This window comes from Scaptodrosophila lebanonensis, unplaced genomic scaffold, assembly GCF_003285725.1.
Source record: "Scaptodrosophila lebanonensis strain 11010-0011.00,11010-0021.00 unplaced genomic scaffold, SlebRS2 tig00000043-arrow-pilon, whole genome shotgun sequence".
NCBI classification, from domain to species: Eukaryota; Metazoa; Arthropoda; class Insecta; order Diptera; family Drosophilidae; genus Scaptodrosophila; species Scaptodrosophila lebanonensis.
Window position 1 is genome coordinate 4497822 of NW_022060545.1, and position 20788 is coordinate 4518609.

At 34.7% G+C, this 20788-nt stretch overlaps 2 protein-coding genes across 2 annotated transcripts; one reads left to right on the forward strand and one right to left on the reverse strand.

Moving 5' to 3' along the window:
* Positions 1-1104: 1104 nt before the first annotated feature.
* LOC115622636 lies at positions 1105-12456 on the forward strand. The gene is made up of 3 exons (XM_030516644.1): positions 1105-1869; positions 10133-10340; positions 12005-12456. Exons 1-3 carry the CDS (start codon positions 1656-1658, stop codon positions 12189-12191), a joined length of 609 nt encoding a protein of 202 aa, XP_030372504.1. The 5' UTR covers positions 1105-1655; the 3' UTR covers positions 12192-12456.
* LOC115622637 lies at positions 6845-7849 on the reverse strand. The gene is made up of 3 exons (XM_030516645.1): positions 7728-7849; positions 7534-7654; positions 6845-7474 (listed from the first exon to the last, which is right to left on the reverse strand). Exons 1-3 carry the CDS (start codon positions 7816-7818, stop codon positions 7153-7155), a joined length of 534 nt encoding a protein of 177 aa, XP_030372505.1. The 5' UTR covers positions 7819-7849; the 3' UTR covers positions 6845-7152.
* Positions 12457-20788: the final 8332 nt, after the last annotated feature.

A 20788-nucleotide genomic window follows, 5' to 3' on the forward strand; every position in this document is an offset into this window, starting at 1 on the left:
TCTTAATGCCAAATAGTAAGCATTTCTGGTATAAAAGTTTCTTATTCGGTAGACGCGCAATAACAATTATGTAGAAGTATATAAAGTAATTGCATTGTGCATCTATTTATTGAAAATATTTTCAAAATGCACAATTTGTATTACTTTGCTTTGTGTATTGGTGGCATAAATTTATAAATTATTAATTGTTTTTATGTAACTGTACATAACTGTACATAAAACAAACCCTATACTCCTAAAAATTCCTCTATCCAGATGATTAATGCATTTAGATTGTATAATTTGATTGAATAGGGTGCATAACTTTGCCAACAGATTTATAATATTTAATTTTTTATTCCCGTGAGGTAAACTATTTTTGATATGTCAACAAGAAAAATTACTATTGCTTATCCAGCTTTTGAAAATGAGAAATTGTTCAAATACAAGCAACAGTAGTTGTTGTTTTGCTTCAAAAACGGTCTTTGCTCATAAATAAAAGTGCGGAGGTCAAATAATTTCAGCACAGTCGCAGAAATTGCTTCAACTTTCATTTAATGGTATCACAGCATTAACCTTGGAACTGAAGTTAAACCCCCAAACTTTGCACACTAAGTGCTTAAATTTTCAATGAGTCCATTTCCATGAGGTTTGATTTTAAAGCGAGAATGTCTGCTACAGTTTAGAGCAAGTGGTTCGACACTACGAAGAAATAGATGCTTGTTAAATAGCCTGCTTAGGCAACTATTTTAGCTTGATTACCATTTGCACCTGCATAACCTTTTTAATGTCATCTGGCTCTAATTTGTCCGAAAAACCTAAGTACACGCACAATACACGCTTCAAATAAAATCTTGTCATAAAGCACGCGCATGCGATATTCCCAGTCTTGCTTTTTCTGCGGCTCCAACAGCTGCATGAGCGGCTTCACAGTCCGCGCTAAAAGTGTGCTGCGCAGGTAAGTCGCGCAACAGGTAGGCAAGCGTGCGCTCTCTCCCTCTCTCGCTCTGGCTCTCTCTGACAGTTGTTAAGCCAGTCAGCTGTTTTGAGCTGGCCCCGGCTGCTTGGCATGCGCAGCCGGTGGCTCGGAGTCGCAGTTCAATCCAAAACCGCGTCTAAGTTGGACGCGTCTGTTGCTGGCTTTGCTGCTGCTGCTACTGCTGCTGTTGTTGTTGTTGGTGTTGCGTTCACAACTTGTATGTGTTTGTGCAGTGTATGTTGAATTTACAGTTAGACTAAAGCAGGCGGCCAACAAAGTTGTCTGTGCGCTTGAATGCCAAATATAATTGCCAGAGTTTGCATGTCTAGTTTAAAATAAAAAAATAAAAAAGTTGAAATAAAAAACAAAAACAACAACTTTTGCAGCGTATTCAAAAACACGACGCGCCGTTGTCATTTAACGCGACTTTCGTTTTCCCAACTTTCATTTTTTTGTGATTTTTCGCTGACTAACATAAATAAATTCAACATTTTTCCTTTTGACAACTTTTCATTGAAAAACCTGTCGTGTCAAAGTCATAAACAAAATCTGTGTGAAATTTTAAGAAAAAAGTGCTAATCGAAAACTAGCTGCCTACACGAAAATATCAAAGTCAAGTGAACTTCAATCTCAACAAACCGAACTTCGTGCACTGTTCAGAAAACAAAACAGCGAAAGCAACAAAAACAACACACAAATGCCCTTCATGGACACGGCCTGGCGTTGCCGCCTCATGATCTTCGGTGTCGTCTCATTGCTGCTCATTGGCGACCTCTTCGGCTATAGCGCCAGTGTTCGTGGCGTTAAATCGGATCATCATCCGGACGATGTGGCCGTTCGTGGCGGTCCACCAACAGCGCCAGCCGCCGGCAAGTTCCAGCAGAAAAATGCCGAAATCGATATCGGCGAAGGTGAGTGCCATTTGTATTTGTATTTGTTTTTGAATTTTTTTTTCCAATTTACATTCGCTTTGCATTTTGTTTTGGCCGCAATCACAAATTGTGTGTTTGCTTACACACTTGGCAATCAATGCCTGAGACCATTGACGATTGCAAAATTTACTGTTTTTGGCTCGGGGATCATAAATGTATAGCCGTTATTGTTGTTGTTGTTGTTATTATATAATGCTCGATGTGTTGCGTTTGGTCGCATCAAGGTTATTTTGCATTTCGAGTTTCTGCTTTTCAACATGTTCAATAAGGCACGTGTAAGGGCTTAATGTAATTGATTCGAAACCAGAAGGTGGAAGCCAGCCGTTGACAATACTACAATATAGTACTACTGACATAATACACTCCGCTGTATATTCTATATTTACATATATGATTAAATCGTATTTGGGTTTTAATATAGTGGCTTTTCAAGTGCATGGAGGCATTCTGAATAAATCATTTGAAATTAGTTAAAGGGGTATTCCATTTTAGATCTAAAAGTAATTATTTCAAAAATAAATATACTAAATACGTTATATTATTTAAAAAGTGTGCCATATAAAGCAAAAAATACAATAAAATTTTTTGCTTGTTACCTTACCTCATTCAAAATATTGGCACTCCCCTGTCTGTACTTGTTTTTCAACTCTTAATTTTATTCTTTAAGAGCAGGTGTTTCTGCTTACAAATCTGAATAAATTATTCAAGTGTATTTAAAGCGTTTAATTACTGCGTTAATTTGATGTAAAAGTGTGCCAGATAATTTTACATATTTTGTTTGACTTATTCAAAATTGTTTTCGAATAAAAAACAAGATGTGAATGAAATTTGTAATTCCAGTTAGTTCCGCTTACGTTTGTATACAGACATCCATATGTACTTGTAGTATGTATGTATGCCCCATTTATAGTTTCAGGGCTTACACATACACTCAACCAATTGTGTTATTTTCGATTGCAATGCAACGATATTGATGAAATGTGTCAAGGAAGAAACCAGATAGGAATATGTAGATGCTAGCATGACAAACAATTTTGAAATGTGTCAAGGAAGAAACCAGATAGGAATGTCTAGATGCCAGCATGACAAACAATTTAGATAGCATATTATACATAGAACGAGTTCCATTTGCATTTAGTATCAACATTTAATGAACTGTCATTTTCGACAACCAGCTAATAAACATAGTTCATTACTCTGTTTACGCATGTATAAACTGAGATCTGTTTTAAGGTGTGTTGCATTAAATTGGACTTTAATCTTAGAAAATGCAAATGTCAAATACAAAATTTGGTAAAAACTCAAGACACGCCTCATTGTGAAAACTGGAATATGTTCCAACTCAAAAGCTTTAAAAAAAATTATAAAAAAATAAATTAAATTCTGTGCCTTTGTAAAAGCCGTATTAGTTGTATTTCTACTCGTATTATTATTTCAAGTGCTTGCCTACAATAAAATATTTAAAATCGAATTAACTGCATCCATGAAATTATATAAAAATAAACAAACATCTTTTCTTCTCTTCTTCAATTTTTTAAATTGTATAATTGTTTGTTCGAGCTTTCTAAATCCCACTAAAAATACGTAAATATTTAATTTAAAACAAAGAATATTTTTAATTTAAAAAAAAAACAAACATACTCTCGATTTTAATTGAAATTTTTTAAAATAAATTATACAAAAAATAGCTTTAGATGGCAAAAATAAAATAAAGTGCAAAATATGTTTTAATTACAAATTCCCAGAACTAACTATCCCGATGGGAAGATATTTCTTCGCGAGAAATGGCGATGAAAGGAGACTGTTAAAATGTCAGTCTTTAAAGAACTACTTATAGGTTCGATGGTCCCGTCGTCCCTCGCACCACCGACACATGTTAATTGGCGAACTTGTTTGTGTTGCCTTTTTAAGCAAGCTGCTAAGTCTTTGTTTATTACGCATGAAATTAAAAAACCCACATACCCTTTATTTGAAAACACAGACTGGAAGCAGCAGCTGCTTTTGTAAGACCCTCCTCGATAAACAATCGAGTGGTAGCCCATGTCAGTAAACCTGCCATTTGTTTTTATGCGCCACAGTTGACGAGTATATATTATATAGCCGCCACAATCCAGGCTCGGATTGATTTACATATTGCACGAGCAAGTAAGTGCTGCTATGAATGGATGGAAAGTGACATAAGAGCAACGACCAAGCGAATGCGCGACTAGTTCATACATTCGGTATGCATAGTTATTGATTATACAATGAATGTCATGAGTAGGGCAAGCCACAAAAGCAGCAGCAACAACAACAACAACAGCAACAGTCCACGTCGTCGTCGTCGTTGACAACAATCAAAAACAAATTAAATCAAATGAAATGAAAGTCAAATTGCAGTGCTGTTGGAAATGCGCGTTTCGAGCTGAAAACTCGCAGATTATATTTTGGGCCAACATCGATCATGCAATAAAGTCTTCTCTTGTCAATAAGAGGCTACACAGTATTTTTTTGTTGCTTTTTTTTTGTTTTATTGTAAAAGGTGAAAGCAAGCAACGCTATGCAAATAAAGTTCACGTAATAAAAGCAGCATTGGCAGCCAAGTTTTCACTGCACTTTACATGGCGGAAATTGTGCAAGGGAGATGGAAATGGTATTGCAACTTTCCCAGTTGCAGTTCATTAGCGTGTGAGACGCACCCCTCACCCACACACACGCCCAACTCAAACAAAATTTGAAAAACTCTGCGCTATTTGACAAAGCCAAGCCAAGATTTTGATTGCTTTTGTGGCTCCTCGTTAATATGCCAATTACGTACAATTCGTTGTCTAGACAATGCTAAAGCTCATGCCACAAGTGAGGCTCATTTGGCAGAAACAAAAACAAAAATGTACAGGAAGTTTAAATAGAACTAAGTAACTACAACAGCAATAACAAAACAGCTGAAACGATACTCAGCTACTTAGTATGGCTTCATAAAAAACTCTAAGACTGTGCCGTTTAAATTTATTGCCAAGATTTGACCATAGACTTTGGATATACTATACACATGGAAGTTGGCCATAACCGGTTATATGCGTAATCATGACTGAGTCGGATTTTAATCATGAGCTTTGAGAACAGAAATCAACCGAAATCGAGAGTGAAGTTTCTTTTTGAATTTCAAAACTATTAAAGAAGTTATTCGCTAGCATTGCTAATAAATATCCTACACTCGCAGAAATGAGAGCGAAGCGTGCCTGTTAAAATAGCTGGATTTTCCATATAAAAAAAAAATAAAATAGAATGAATAAAATAAAATAAAAGAAACAGAGAAGAAATAATAGCGTCAATTACATACAACACAATTGAAATGTTACCCCTTTAGTTTAGCTTCATTTTCATGACAAGCGCATTCAGATAATGACAAATGATTTAGTTTTTCCAACTGTAGCAAATAAATATTATATAGTATATTTATTGCTTCCACAGAGTTAACGCAAAGCTTTTACGCGTATTTATTTTGAATTATTCATTTATGTCAATTAATAATCTCGTGAGACTCTAGCTCTATTGCCCTAGGTCAATTTTTTTTCTGTAGAGCAGCAACGATTCACTTTACAACTAAAGGTGCTCAGAAATATAAACATTTTCAAAGTAGATTTTAATGAAGTAACAGAATGCAGTTCTATGCATAATTTTTTTTACATTATAATATCAATATCAATACATTTTTTTCACAGAAAATGCATAAACAGTTAATAGCCAATAGATATTATTTATAAGTTTTAACAATTATTAAATTTGTTATACCAAAGGGGTAAACGGGGATGCATACACATATATGTAAATATTTTGGTCAGTTTATCAATACAAGTCGATGTAGCCAAGTCCGTCTGTATGAACGAACTTAAATCAGAAAGCTTAAGAGCTATGAAAACCAAACTTCATGCTTATATTAAGCCTAAGCCCTAAACTGCTCTTGTATGTTTTTTTTTTTTTTCAGTTTTTTTTAGACCCCCAGTACCCTGCTATAAGTGGTTTTTCATAACCCCATAATTCGTGACAATTACATACGGCTAGTGTCTTCATTATTCTCTATTTCTTTATTGTTTCTTTGTCCTCAATATACATTCATAGGCACTACAATTTTAATTTGACTTCACACTAATTAGCGGGAGCATTTGGCCATCATTGTTCTTCATCTTTAATTTAGTGGGAACATTTAACCATTTGGTAAGGAAATTTCTCAGCTGACGAAAAGAAAACCCGTGTTATACAGTGTTTGAAAAATGTTCTGTTGCGTTACTTAATGACTTCATGAATAAATATCAAGCGTATTCAACCTGAGGAACATATATTGACTTCGTGGAATTCGGCCCTGTTTGCAATTTTTTTTTTAACATTAATTTCACGAACGGCTAAATCCAACCTTAACGTTTGCTAAATAATGCAAAAATCGTGATAAAAATGCAGAGCTTCAATTTTGTGAATGCAAATGCGTTTTGTTGTCGTTCAGCGAAATTTGTTAAAAATACTATATACCTCGCACACAATTAACACAACAAATAATAATAATTAATGAATTGAAAGGCTAGCCCAGCAATTATTAAAAATGCAACCTAAAATAGAAATATAATTGATTGAGGAAAATATTTCTTATAATATAAGATACTGTTTGTTAATATGATGAAGAATATCTATTTAAACAACAATTAACGCTAATATTATATCGAAGTTTCTCCAGTTGTTTTATTTACCGGTTAACTAATAATGTACCAACCAGTTTGAAGTAGATGGAAAAATATTGCCAACAAATAATTGAAATTAACTAACATATTTTTTTTTATTTGAAAATGTATTTATTTTTGTTTGTTTTTCTTATTGTTGTTATTTATTGTTAAGCTTGAATTCATGTACTTTTCTCTAAGGTAGTGGTGGCAATTAATCAATGTCGAAAAAAAAAATATTTTTTTTTAAATGAAAAGAATAATAATTAGAACTATCTGTCGATCTCTTTTATTACCAAAATATTAAAACTACATACACTATGTTAAAATCTACCGATTGCCTTCTTCTTTTTGTTACAATTTTAAATATTGGAATGAGTGTTAATATGTACAATTAATTTGCTAAAGGTTGCTTGAAATGTATGTTGTTGAATCTAATAATTAAAAAAATAGACAATGCCTTCTCCTAGTAGTTATATATCATACATATAGGTAACTAAACCGCCTCTTAGTTGAACCCTGCTATTTACAATTGGCAGTACACCTGGAATCTTCAATGTAAAATGTCTTGGCCTTAATGTTTCTTGAATGGTCCTTTTCCACGACGCTTTTGCCACGTTCTGGTTTCGGGAGGTGGTGTTGCTCCTTCGCCACCCTCTGGAGGGGCACCAGCTGCTGGTTCACCTCCTTCTGGAGCTGCACTAGCATCTCCACCAGGTGTGGTTGCAGCGTCGCCAACACCATCGTCATCACCACCTTCATCACGAGCTTCAGCTCCACCACCGCCGCCCCCGCAGTTAATATAGTTCACACACATCCAACAGCATTGGGGAAATTCATGTATAGTTGATACGCCAGTTGTCGGACAGTCTTGAAATGAAGCTGGCCTCTGACAACTAAGCGACGTTATTTCTATGTGGTTGTGTTCAATAATTGGATTCAAATTGTAACTTACTAATGAATCAGAGCATCTCCGTTCGTATTCTGGCAAACGATAACTCCGCAAGTGTTGGGGTCCTCCATGGCCTCACCCACGGCTAATTCTTTACCGCCAGTCTTGGGAATACAACCTTTTTCTTAAAGTCGAAGAAATGTATAAGTGTTGTAGACATATATAAGAAAGAAGAAGAAAAATGTAAAGTTACTCACTTCCTTTTCCCAACTGAACGAAATGCACTAATCCGTCGATTCGACAAATTAGATCGATTAGAATTAAAGCAACTATGTGAACAGATTTCATGATGCCTCAACCACCACTCACAGTCAACAGAATGTTTCTGATTGCAATCGAACTGCCCGATCGCCCTTTATAGGACCGAGTGCAGGCAATTTTTTGCTTACATGCCACATGCCACATTCAGTTGAATTCACTTTCCCTGCTAAAACTGGCACACCTACCTTGAAGAAATAAAAAGATCTACGAATTTGTTATGTGATATGATTATTTATAAGTAAGTGTGAGGGCTTGTAAATGTTTATAAATACCACATTACCAGTTCATAGAAAAGTACAATTTTTCTAAGAAAAGTTTCGCCTGCTAAATATGAAATCAATTAACTGCAAGACCAAAAAACTTTAGCCCTATGGAGGGAAAATAAAGATTAAATAAAATATTCGCTTAAATATTATAGAAATATTTTTGATTGCACCTCATAGTTATCATGAGAGATGCTAAATAATATTGCAGAATATTGAAGTGCAAATCCAAGATGACAAAAGATTGTTAAAAGTTGAAGAATGCCTTATAGATATACATTTTCTACATATATACGCGTATATTTACTTTAGTATCTCATTCCTTCCAATCGTATACATAGCTTATAAAGCTTTCATTTCACTGCATATTATCTATATCACTTTATTTTTTATTTGAACAGATCTGGTTTTTGTAATATTTATAAACTGCTCGATTATAAATGGGATTTTTGTTTTTAAATGGACTTAATATGTTAATTTATACTATAGGCCTCTAATGCCGTTATTTTGTTTACCGAATTAAAATACCGATTTCTATACGCTGTGAACGAAAATGAAAGTACAACCGGTTCGATTTCGCAAACTATTTAGTGCCGTGAATATTTGAATATTTTGCGTATAGTTTTTGCATTCGGGGCAGATTTTATCCGCATTCTCATTTAAAACTTAGCACCAATTCCAACTGCTTATGTCATTCCCATAATATTGAATAATCTGTATTTTGATTTGATGCTGGAGTTGTATTTTGCAACTTCTAGTAACTTCTTTTTTATATGAAGTCGAGCCATTTCGATTTTTCAGACCCTCATCGATGCTCTAAACCAAGTTTAAATAAATATGACTATCGTTACGGTTAAATACAGAATCTGCTTAGCTGAAAAAGGTATTGGATGATTTTTTGTTTCTCGGGGAAACCCAAAATTTTCCAAATTATAATTGATTTTTATAATATTTGAAACACTTTTATAAGTGTATCTAAAGTGTAGAAAATGAACCAAGGTTGGGCTTTCAAGTGGAATTCATATATTATTATTTTATTTTTATTTTTTTTTTGGCCAGCTCTTAATGTCAACAAATTAAATGAAATGCTTACTGCCAATCTAGACCAAAAGATATATTGTTTTTAACTTTTTATTTAAGAGTTTTTAAACGTGACGGACTCGCACAATAAAGCGGCGCCGCTTTTATTTATAAATTACACATAAATAAGACGATATTATTTCGAATGCCAAAACGTGTTGCCCGTTTTAATGCAGCGATTGTGAACGTTCGATTGGGGCGTGGAATTACACATACCCTCCCAGAACTTCCAAATCTTTCCGCGTACAAAGTTCAAATGCTTAGCTTCCTGCTACGTCACTGAAATTCTTGTTCATTTCTAGACAGACACTGGCCGGGTAGTAGCAGTAGATGCGGCTAACCGGGGGCAAGCGGGGCTAATTCATGCACAAATAGTTAATATCTGAGCAGCATATTTAAAACCATAATTAATTGAACTAAACATCGGTAAATGACTGGACATATACTTGTAGTATGTGTGTGGCTGACCACAAAAATCAAAGTTCAATGCACGTTATGCTGTATACGTCTGGCCTTGTCGGCGAGTCATCACAGTTGTTAGGCCGATATGAGTTGGAGCTAGCTGTTTGCCATTTAGCCATGTTTGTTGTTGTACAGCAGGTGTTTTGGTTCTATGTTTTGCATTTTCTCTCCACCACCACAATACCTAATCAAATAGGTATTTATCAAATTTTTTTTAAGCTTTTTGTATTCACAATAATGTTGTTGGAACTGGAATTTCGTTGCAGTTTTATTGCCATTTCAATTTAATTTATTCCAATTACTTGTATTATATGTATTTGAGTAGCAAAAAGTTATTACTTGACAGTGCCTGCTGTCCGCTTTTCTCTCATTTTGTTCTTATATTGCACAACCTGGGGATCATTATCACATTTAATTGCAATCAAGATACAATTAGTGAGTGTATTAAAGTCAAACGAAATGCAAAGCCAAAGCCAAGTAGTATTATTTTATGGAAATTTATTGCATAATATGCATATGTAATTTGTTGCTCTTAGAACACGACTTCAACGATTTCTCCGAAGCAGCCGCTTTAAAATCAAGCGCCGGAGATTTAGGCGCGGCCTCAGTCGCTCAACTGAAGACAAAAGCACAGCTGACAGACACCATCAAGGAATCTTGTTTGCCCAAAATGTTGTGCGAATTGGCCTCAAAGCCGGAGTATATGCTTAGCGAAAAGGAGAAGGAGTTGCTGCGCTTAATCCGGTGAGTAACATATTTGTATTTGTATTTGCTCTTAAAAAATAAAAGCAAGTTCGTCTAGTGTATGATTTAAAATTTCTGCGAAATGTGTCGATATTTTTTCAAGCCAGATTAGGAGTTTCTTATAGTCTCTTAAAAAATAAAGGCAAGTTCGTTTAGTTTGTGATTTAAAATTTCTGAGGAATGTCTTGACTTCAATACTTTTCCATCCAGCAAGATTGGCAGGTTCTTATAGTCTCTTAAAAAATAAAGGCAGGTTCGTTTAGTTTGTGATTTAACATTTCTGAGGAATGTGCCGACTCCAATACTTTTTCCAGCAAGAGTAGGAGTTAGCTGCCATTTTATTAAAGAAGATTTGACAATAAAGCTAGTGCCTATCTCAATAAAGTTCTCGCATAAATGCCATAGAAAATATGACTGCTTTAAGCAAACTTGTGCAAAGCAATTTAATCTTGTTTGCCGTTAGTGTTGCTTTCAAACCAAATAGCTCGACTTTCCAGTCTGTTCTCAAGAGTTTGCGTTATTTATATGGCATTTTAAATCAGTTTTTATTAACCGAAAACGCCAGCTGGGACAATCAATATTGTTGTTCTTTTTCATCCATATTAGCTTCAACCGAACTTTCCCTTATATGGGGTTAAATTTCCTGCAATTTATGTTCGCATAAAAGCTCACCAAAAATGTTAAATGTTGAGAGCTGGAGAAGCTAGAAATTAGACTTTCATTTGGTATTAATGGTATACTAATTTTTTTTTAGCAATTGTCGTCATGTAGGCAACATTGCCCCGAAAGCATAATAAAAAGTTGGCTAATCCATGCAAATGATATGTTAAATGTATAGTAGTATACCACGTTAACTAACGAATCAGAGGGAAATTAACAATTTGTACGACAGCATGTAGCAACTAAATAATATCATTACAATTGTAAATTATTTCATGCTCTCGGTGCTCTACTTTGACGGTCATTGGCATCGATTGCTTGAGCATAATCAAAGAGTGTTCGAATATTCGAAGGTGCAAAAAGCAAAGTATACACAAGACAATGAATGTATAGTCGTATTGTAGTACGAGTATGGGGTAAATATTTGTCAAAGTGTTTCTCTTTTTTCGTGTTTCGCGGCTCCATTGACTTCAGCTGCCGGTTGGCTTTTTACATAAGTGTGTTTTAGCTTGAGCTCTTAATCTTTGACTATTTGACTTGAATGCCCAGTCATCATCTCATCATAACCTACCTCACAATAAAAAACTGGAGGGGATGCAGAGTCAGTCATTTAGTCGGCTGCCCTGCCGGTCGTTAGTTTGCTCGAACTTGTCTTAACCTCGCACTTGAAACGAAGGTGAGTCGAGCTTACAGCCATGTAAAATATTTACGTCAACTGCCTAGGCATACATACATATGCATACTATATTTAATTTGTAGGTATGTGAGTAAGCTGAGCAGCTATATTATTATACATGCGGCGAGACAGATACTCTGCTAGCAAGGTGATTGTTAGAACTTGTGAATACATACATAATTATCTTTTTATGAAGTCGTTGAAGCTGTTGTTGTTGTACTCGAATACAGTTTTTTAAAAACAGCTGGTTCTTGTGCTATCATTTATATTTGCATTTCCGCATTTACCAATTAACCAATTCACTAACTTTACTTCCGCCTCGCTGCAGATCCCCCACCATGCCCTGGATGATGAATATGCCGCCAAGCAAATGGTACTTCGCCGCCCATATGGGCGAACTAATGCGCTTCACCGGAGACGGTCTGAGTGGTCCGATGGGCTGCGCTAATCTCTGGCCCAATTGTCCAATCAGCTCCAAGAAGCTGATGAAGCTCAGTTACAAGGTGCGCGTCTAGTTTGGGGGGACACTGGCGCATGTAAAATTGTGATTAAAACTCCTTGAATATACTATTCATACTATTTATCCTAAGTATTAGCCGTAAACAATCAAAACCACAACTACTTACTAACAAACGATGCGAAGTAAAGTTCCAGCCGGTTCGCACTCTTTGTCGAATTGGAATTACTTTTGTAACATATGTTTTCACTACCACAAAAATCGATCCTACACATATCATGCTCGAATATTTTATAGCTCCTAAGCTCCAGACACTGCAAAAAAAAAAAAAAAAAAAAAAAAAAAAAAAAAAAAGAAAAAATGCCTCAGGTATTTTTTGCTTTTTAGGCATGACTGATGTGTGACATGTTGCAATAATTTGGTAGTTACTTAGTCATTTAAGCTTGGCTAGTCGTTATCTCAACTTAGTTTAAGTTTCTTTAAATTTAAGTACGCTTTGTAATTATAAATAAACTTATATTTTTTGTTACGTCACTTGGGGTGCATGCTTGTTTTATTTCAGTTTCTTTATTTTTTCCTTCACGACTCCACACAATTTCCTTGGGACTCCCATTTGCTTGATCATTTGTTTAATGCGCTTATGTTGCGCTAATTGAACTTTGATTGCTGTTTCGACAGATAGCTATATGTGCTAATGAAAGGGCTATATTAATGCCACATGGCATATTATGAAGCTCAAATGTGACATTATGTTTGTTTTTTACTCATACCTGGCTTCTCTATCAAATGATAACCCCATTTACGTTGAACGAAGTAATGACAAGCAATCTAATGTTATCCGAAGGTTGAAAGAATATACTCGCACTAAGAGGTTTCTTTGAAATAAGAAGCTTCAGCTAATGTGGAAAGTCCCATGTCTGGCATCCACTTTTGAAGCGACCGATCGATGTGCTTGTGTCTGTCTGTTCGCCAGTACAGTCCACAACCACTTCAAACCTGCCTAAAAGTCTTGTCCAACACACTTCAGTATTGTATATATGCTTAAAAATACAAGTATATATATATATTTCTTTTTATATAAAGTATAGTATGTATATAAAGTTTATGAAGCCATAGCAACTATCCGTTTAACTATTTTTTTTGTGTATGTACTTTTTGACTGTCTTTTGATATAGTCATCAAATTTTGTGTTTATAAATATTTATAGTGATTTACTATTTGAAGATTCATTTAAAACGGCTTACTATATAAGAATTCGCTTCACAAATCACGACTTTTAAACAGTAATAGTTTGTAATATTTTTTCTCAATGTCGAAATGTACATTAAATTACTTATAATAATAGATTTATTAGTCAGGAATTAAATCAATTATTTGGTATTAAACCAGGTGAGTCTGGGAATTAACATATGTATGTATAAAGCCGCTATAGAAACCGGCTGTCTGTTAATGAGGGCTTTGAAAATAGTCGCCCTATACGAGCCGATGAGTCAATGTATTCGTTAATCCATATTGGTAGTAACTAGCAAAGTAATTATAAATGGAACCTTTGATCAAATTGAATATGAGGGTCAAATGGGTTCCCTAGAATTATTCAAATAGCTTTTTAAGTGATGTGGCAGTATATACTATATATTGCCTTTTTCTTACTCGCTTTCGGAAAATATTTTTTACTTGAGAAACTAGTGAGGTTTGCACTGCTTACGTAGCGTGCGAACCCCGCTTCGCTAATATATCTAAAAGCAATGTTGGTCATATTTTCATTTTAAAAAACATTAATGATAGTCAGCTGGTATTGAAAAAAATTTTGTTATTTAAGTGCAGTGAAATGTCAGTGTTTTTGATTCTTCGCTTTTACACTAGATTGAGTTTTCAAATGTTTTATTTTTATATTTGTTTATACTCCTAACTCTTTACTTTACATATGAGTTAAGCATTTTTCTGACTTTGGAGAATAATTGAGTGTTGAAAGTATTTCCAAAATAATTGCTTATTTTAATCTAAATAAAAACGTATTTATATATCACAATCGGTCACATTATTTAATAATACTCTTTTCAAAAAATGTGTATTGATTTGTCATATATTCTATTAAAATCGGGCATTGATGGAAGTGGGGAAAAACTGTTGTTGCGTCTATATTCCACCTAGTGTTTACTACTTGTGGAGTCAAATGGTGCGACTCATATTTTGTCAGAGTCATGTACTATCTATATATAATGCAATCTATAATCTATACAAGATTGCAATGCAATTGGTTTTGTGCGGAACAGTTTTCCGTGCATACTTTTGGGCGCTTTTGAAAAATGCGATTTCGAAACTGCGCCACAGATGCGCCGGCATTATATAGTAAGTGGATGGATGAGTCACTCATTATACTCGCAGGTATGCCGAGTAAACCGATATTTGAGACAAACTTTTTATGGCGAAAACACTTAATAATTCGCACGCGTAACACCAACAAAAACAACATTCAATTAATGGCTTAATGGCAGAAATATTCAATTGAATGCTGATAAATAATATAAAGCGTTAGAAGTATGCAAATTCTTGCTTCTTTGTTTGAATTTATTTTTTTGGCATTTGTTGTTGGCACGGGGTTAGGTTTCGTTTGATTTTGTTGTGATGGGAAAAATTTGTTGTGGTTTAGCAATTTCAAACTAGAAATCAAATTATTTCGGCCACGTTAAGTTTCGAAATTTGCGCATCGGGCTATTTTCGTTTTGCCAATTTGGTGCTGCTTTGCCAACTGAATTGAATTGCAACAGTAAATATAATTCACAGCAAATTAAATTCAAGCTGTTTTTGTTCAGCTTGGCTTACAAATAACAAAACTAAAAAAAACGAACAATTTGTAATACATATATTGAATTGAAATTGGGTCAGATTTTTGTTACGCTTGTTGCGTGCCTGCCTGATTCGCCGGCTAAATCACTTTCATTGTTGTTTGTCTGCTCCGTGTCTGTTCGTTGCCCCAATTTGGAAGTAGATTTTAGTTGACGTTTGACAAGTGGCTGTTGCTGCTTTAATTTGTTGCTCGTTATACAATGGAAAGTGCAGTGTAATGCAACCAACATAGTTTCCCTATTTTATGCATACTACTTTATGCAAACAATGGGCCTAATCAAATGATGGCTAAACACGCCAACTTTTTGTCTGAACTCATTTACAAAAAAAAAAAATAAACAAAATCATTATGTTTTACAAATTTAGCTTCCCTACTGCTGGCTGTCAGCCAACACTATTTCATGTGATAATTTCCGCATGTTTGGCCTAAAATGAAAGGCGCCACGACTCCCCCAACCGTATGTCCGTGGCTGTGGGCGCGCAACCAAAACGGTAGACAGCTGGGAAAAACGAGAAAATAATTTGGCATTAAATATGCGTTTTCTTCTGCATGACGAACATTGAATATACTCGTTTGATTTCCTATTTAAAATGTATTATATATTATAGAATCAATTATGGATAAACTTATATGAAATGCATAATATTATTGATGAAAACTAATTTCAAGAAAATACTTGTAGTTCTGAATTATGTTTTTAAAAAACTAGAATCAATCGTTGGGATTTAAAAAATTGGTGTTTGAATTCACGCAATGTTATCGCTATGTTATGTAAGCTATATATAAGCTATGTTTTGAAATTTTTTGTTATTTTTAAAAACTTATGTAATAGTTAAGCAGTTTGAGGAATCTTGCAGACATTTCGAAACTAGTAATTATACACGTAATCCGCTCCATCCACTTTTGAGTTAGTAAACGACACCAAACTTGATGTACAAGTTCTCAAAGATACACTACGAATTAAGGTCGATAACTTTGCTTCCTGTATAGGCCTCCTTAAAAGTGGATTGGGTTAAGATGTTAAGAATCAATCGAAGAGCTGTACTATTGTATTGCAATTGATTCTGTGAGTAGGTAGTGATGTAAGCCTCAAAATCGACTTTATCTTTCGTTGCGCTGAATTGCATGCCTCTATGTATTTGATAATATGACATCCATTTTACAAAATGGGTTTTTATTAGGATGAAAAACTATATTAATTATATTATAAAATTTAAAAATTTACTTAACAATTATTTTGATACTCGTTTCTTACATTTATAATTGTTAAGAAAATTCAATTTATTTTTAACCAGACCTCATGCTATTTATAGACCTGAAGAGTAGGTGATCTGGCGAGGGATTCTCTTTTAATAAGTAAAATAAAAAATATGCCTAAAATAGTTATTTCTTTGTGCAATATTTATAAATCATCTTATAATTGAATCAATAACTTTAGTAATATGTATTTTTTTTTTGTAATAATTGGGTTACCAAAGATAAGGATGGACATTTGATTCGCATTTTAAATATTTTGATATCACATAAAAAGTTAGGTCTTCATAAAAGTCTAACGATTCTAAAACACGCTTTACATGTTAATTGTGATTAAGACTTCATTTTTGTGAAATGATCGGTAGAAGTGGATGCTCGTTTCAACCGTCCCATTATAGTTGTTATACTCCCGGCAAAATACGAATTGTGACCAAGTTGCAGATAGAGAGCCTGCAATGATTACACAATCCTGGTGGCTTCCACTCTGGTTTTAGGTATACACGTATGGTGCGAAAAGAAACACATTAGAGTCGGACTAGTGTCTAAAATAAATGCAGGCGGCCTGTGGACTCATTGCGTCCGCAGAGAGCGGCTGCACAAACGACTACCGCTATACACTTGCTCGGAGATATTTAGCTCTTAAAGGGGGAAAAGCAAGAGCAGGTGGCAAACGGCTTTTGATAGTTGGACGGCAGTCCGGTGTTGACGCTTGCTTCAACAAGTGCCGAGGCTGTACTGTTACATAACCAAGCGGGCGGGCAAGCAGTAAGCGGCAAAATAAACAACTAGCCGACTGACTGACTGACTGGTTGACTGCCAAGCGGCCATACATAATGGCTTACGTGCAGTTGGCCAAGTTTGCAAAAAACCAACTGCATGAACTCGCCATCTGTGGCTATTCTACTTGGCCTAAACAGAATGCAGCAACTCGATTTCCTTGTTCTTGAAAGCGCAATGAGGTGTCTTTCGTTCTGTTTTTTTTTTATTTGTTAGATAAATGAGCTGTTATTGAAAGTCATGTTTGTCATGACTGTTTGTTTGACTGCCATTGAAAGACACACAATAGAATCAAGTTCAATAAACCATTTTTATGGCTTTTTGTCGAGTGGAATTACGAGGTGGACTACTTTAAATAGGCACAACGAAAATAAACTTACGATTATTGTTGATTATTGCTATGTTTTTCGATATTTTTAGCAAGAGCTAGAAGACTAAATAAATAAATGTGTTTATTGCTGAAAATCTCACCTTAATTCAACTTGGGCCCTAGTTTGCGCTCAGTAGTTTATTTAAGAAACCGAATGTTCGTTGTGGGCGAAATGCAATTTAATAAATTATTAGATTTACTATATCTTTCATTTGGTTTGGTTTTAAAATGAAGACGACTAAATTGCTTTTTATGCAACTCTTTAATCAGCTTTCTAAATAGTAGAGTGTAGGAGTAGTTGTTGCTCATTTCATACACTTGCTTACAACTAAATAGGGTACAAAATACTTTATACTTTTTAACATTTTCTTTAGCGAAATATAGTCTATATACGTCTATAAAAATAAACAAGTAAAGGAATCATATGGTTTTTTGACAGCTATAGTGAGAAGAAAGCCTGGATAACTTTTTAATTAGACAGCCGAACTAATATCATGTATCAGATTTGTTTCCTCATTTCGAACGTATATATACGTTCTATAGCCTGTGGTCTACTACTTTTTCTTCTAGATAACCAAGTAATCAGAAACAAAATACCCTAAAGCTACATATGCAAAAAAATTGCATACAAATTTGTCGTATTTTACAACTAAGATGTGAAAAGTAAATTTCAAAATACTTTGTTGCAGCAGAAAATTACACTTAAGTATAGAATTTTCTTTAGTTTTAAATAAAGTAACATAATTTTCATGACATACTTAAATCACTCGAACGATTAGCGTGCACATTTTTTGTCCTTCTGACCGTAGTCTTTGAGTTTTTAATATAATAATACTTGTATAATATAAATTAAATGCAAGAACAAATACGCCCCAAAACGGAAAAGCAAAGTTCATAAATTCAGCACTTTTCCAGATTGTATGTAAGCCCTATTGACACCAGTAATACTGCTTTTGAATTTGTTTTGCATAAGCCTTAATTAAAAACTTTAAACTGGAACAAATTTTCAATTAAAAAATAATTATTTAATGCAGTCAAACTGCTTTTTTACAGCAGTGTTGCTCTACACCAAGCGGAAAATAAACATTTGGTAGATTTTCGTGCTCGGATAATAATTTATTGAACTGAAAATATCTTGCACAGCACATTAGTTTTAATCTACACGTACTTAGAAAACCTTTTGCTGACGAAACGTGCGCACTTATCGCTATGCTGAGTTGCCAATTGGATTGGCAAACATGTATAGTAAGTGCATACTATATATCCAGCATTTCATACATACAAGTATATAGGCATCGGGCAAACAATGTGTTAAATACTTGAGCCAATAGTCGTAACATATTGAGGAGCATAGGTTGAGCACCAAAACGAAACAAATAAATCACTTGACCAGCAGAAGCCAAAAAAAGAAAATACTTAAAAAATAAACGACAGACAACTCACACCTAACGGAAACGTGGCGCGTAACCGTATGGGAGGCAGACCTATGAAGTAATTGATATGCAAAACAAACCGAAAGAGACCAACCATGCCAGGAAATACTCGAAAAACCCGCTCTAAATGGCAACTACATATTATGACTCTTAATTTGAATGTGCAGAGTACTTTATAAAACAATTTCATAATTCCCCATAATCACGCAGACACCAATAGCAGCAACAACACCACTAAAGCATCTCAAGCCAAGTCAAGTGCACAGTCTTCACTGGCAAACGACGGCCGAGTAGTCGGATAATCGAACAGCTGAGCAGCTGGTTTGGCTGGTTTTTAAGGTAGGTCGGCCCAACAGCCCGGCCTATGTCTGTCTGTCTGTCTGTCTGAGCACTCATATTGCCTCACTTTCACTTGGCTTGGGTGCTTGGCTTCTTTTCGCTTCCGCACAAAACTTGGTCAAATGTTTGTGTGCCCGCAGATACCAACAGCAACAGCAACACCAACAGCAACAAAAACCAAGCACAGTGGGACATTCTGAATGCTTGAATTTAATTGTATTCGTACGATTTGATTTCTTTGCCAACATTAAGAAAAATTAGTTGACTATTTAAATAGTTTTCTTTGAATAGCAGTTGGTGAGCTTGCGATCTGCTTTGAATCGAAAAAGTGAAGTCAACCAAATGAAGATATTTGATTTCATTGGCAGTCAAATAAAAATAAAAATTTAGTTGCACATACAAGTAGTCTTTAGTTCAAATACGCAGATTTAAGTAATATTTGATAATGAGATGTTGTTCTGCTCAGGACATATCATGAGGGGTGCAGAAACGCGATATTTTGTAAATACCAACCATTAGTTATTTATCATCATCACATTTTGTTGCCGAATGTTTTGAAGTTCAAATTATTATACATTAAAAACTTTTCAGTTCTTAAGAGGAGCGCCTATGAGAAGCAGACTACCCATGCAGACGCTAGTTTTTCTAATTGTCCAACAGAGGTCTGCTTTAGTTTGCTATCGTATCGGCTTTTCATATCGCTTTTGGTCAATATCTATCTGCAATCTTACCATTTTACAAAACGGCCATAAATACTAATCGTTTTATGTTCTTAACAGTCATTAATTGTGGCTTATATACAGGGTGCGCCATCTTTTATGTCGGTATGTAAATATTGAATAACTTTGTCATAAGTGAACCGATTGACTTGAGTAGACCAGTGTTGAAAACCTCAGTTCAAGAAATTGTACAGAACCAATTTAAATAAAAATATCTCATGCTTGAAAATCGGTTGTTTATTTTCAAAGATATTCAATGTTTACATACCGACATAAAAGATGGCGCACCCTGTATGTTTCGGACTACTTCCCCATGTTTCATCAGTTTTGTAAGAACTTAATTAGTTGAAAGTGGAATTGGAGCTGGATAAACTATTTTCTCAGCACTATTATCGGCGATTTTCCATGTATTTATTATATTGGAGTAAATTTTGTTGGAGTTTTAATTTTAAAAGCATTTTGTTTTATTGCACGCGTTTAAGGTGTAATGACTGTAATTATATTAAATCGAATACCACACTTTTCATGAACAGTTGCCTATTTATTGAATGCAAATATGTTTTGCACATTTTTAATACTCTTCTTCTTACCCCGACCGAAAAAGGTGTTTAATTCTTTACCAGCATCTACATATTGTGTTTCTCGAGTACATCGTGATGTTCAGGTTTTCTAACAACGCCTCTCTGAATTGGAGAGCAATTCAGATGCACTCAATACTAAATTTTTGCTTAGCCCGCCTTCTAATTTCCATAAGTTGGTGCTAGTTTCCTGATGTTATTGCTTTTTAGGTATATTTATAGAACATAAAAAATGAACAACCTAGTATGCAGTGGAAGCAAAAAGGTCTGTAAAATTTTGAATGTGCATCGAGTGTTTATGAATATGTGAAGTATGCTCTTTGGCCTCAACTTTGAA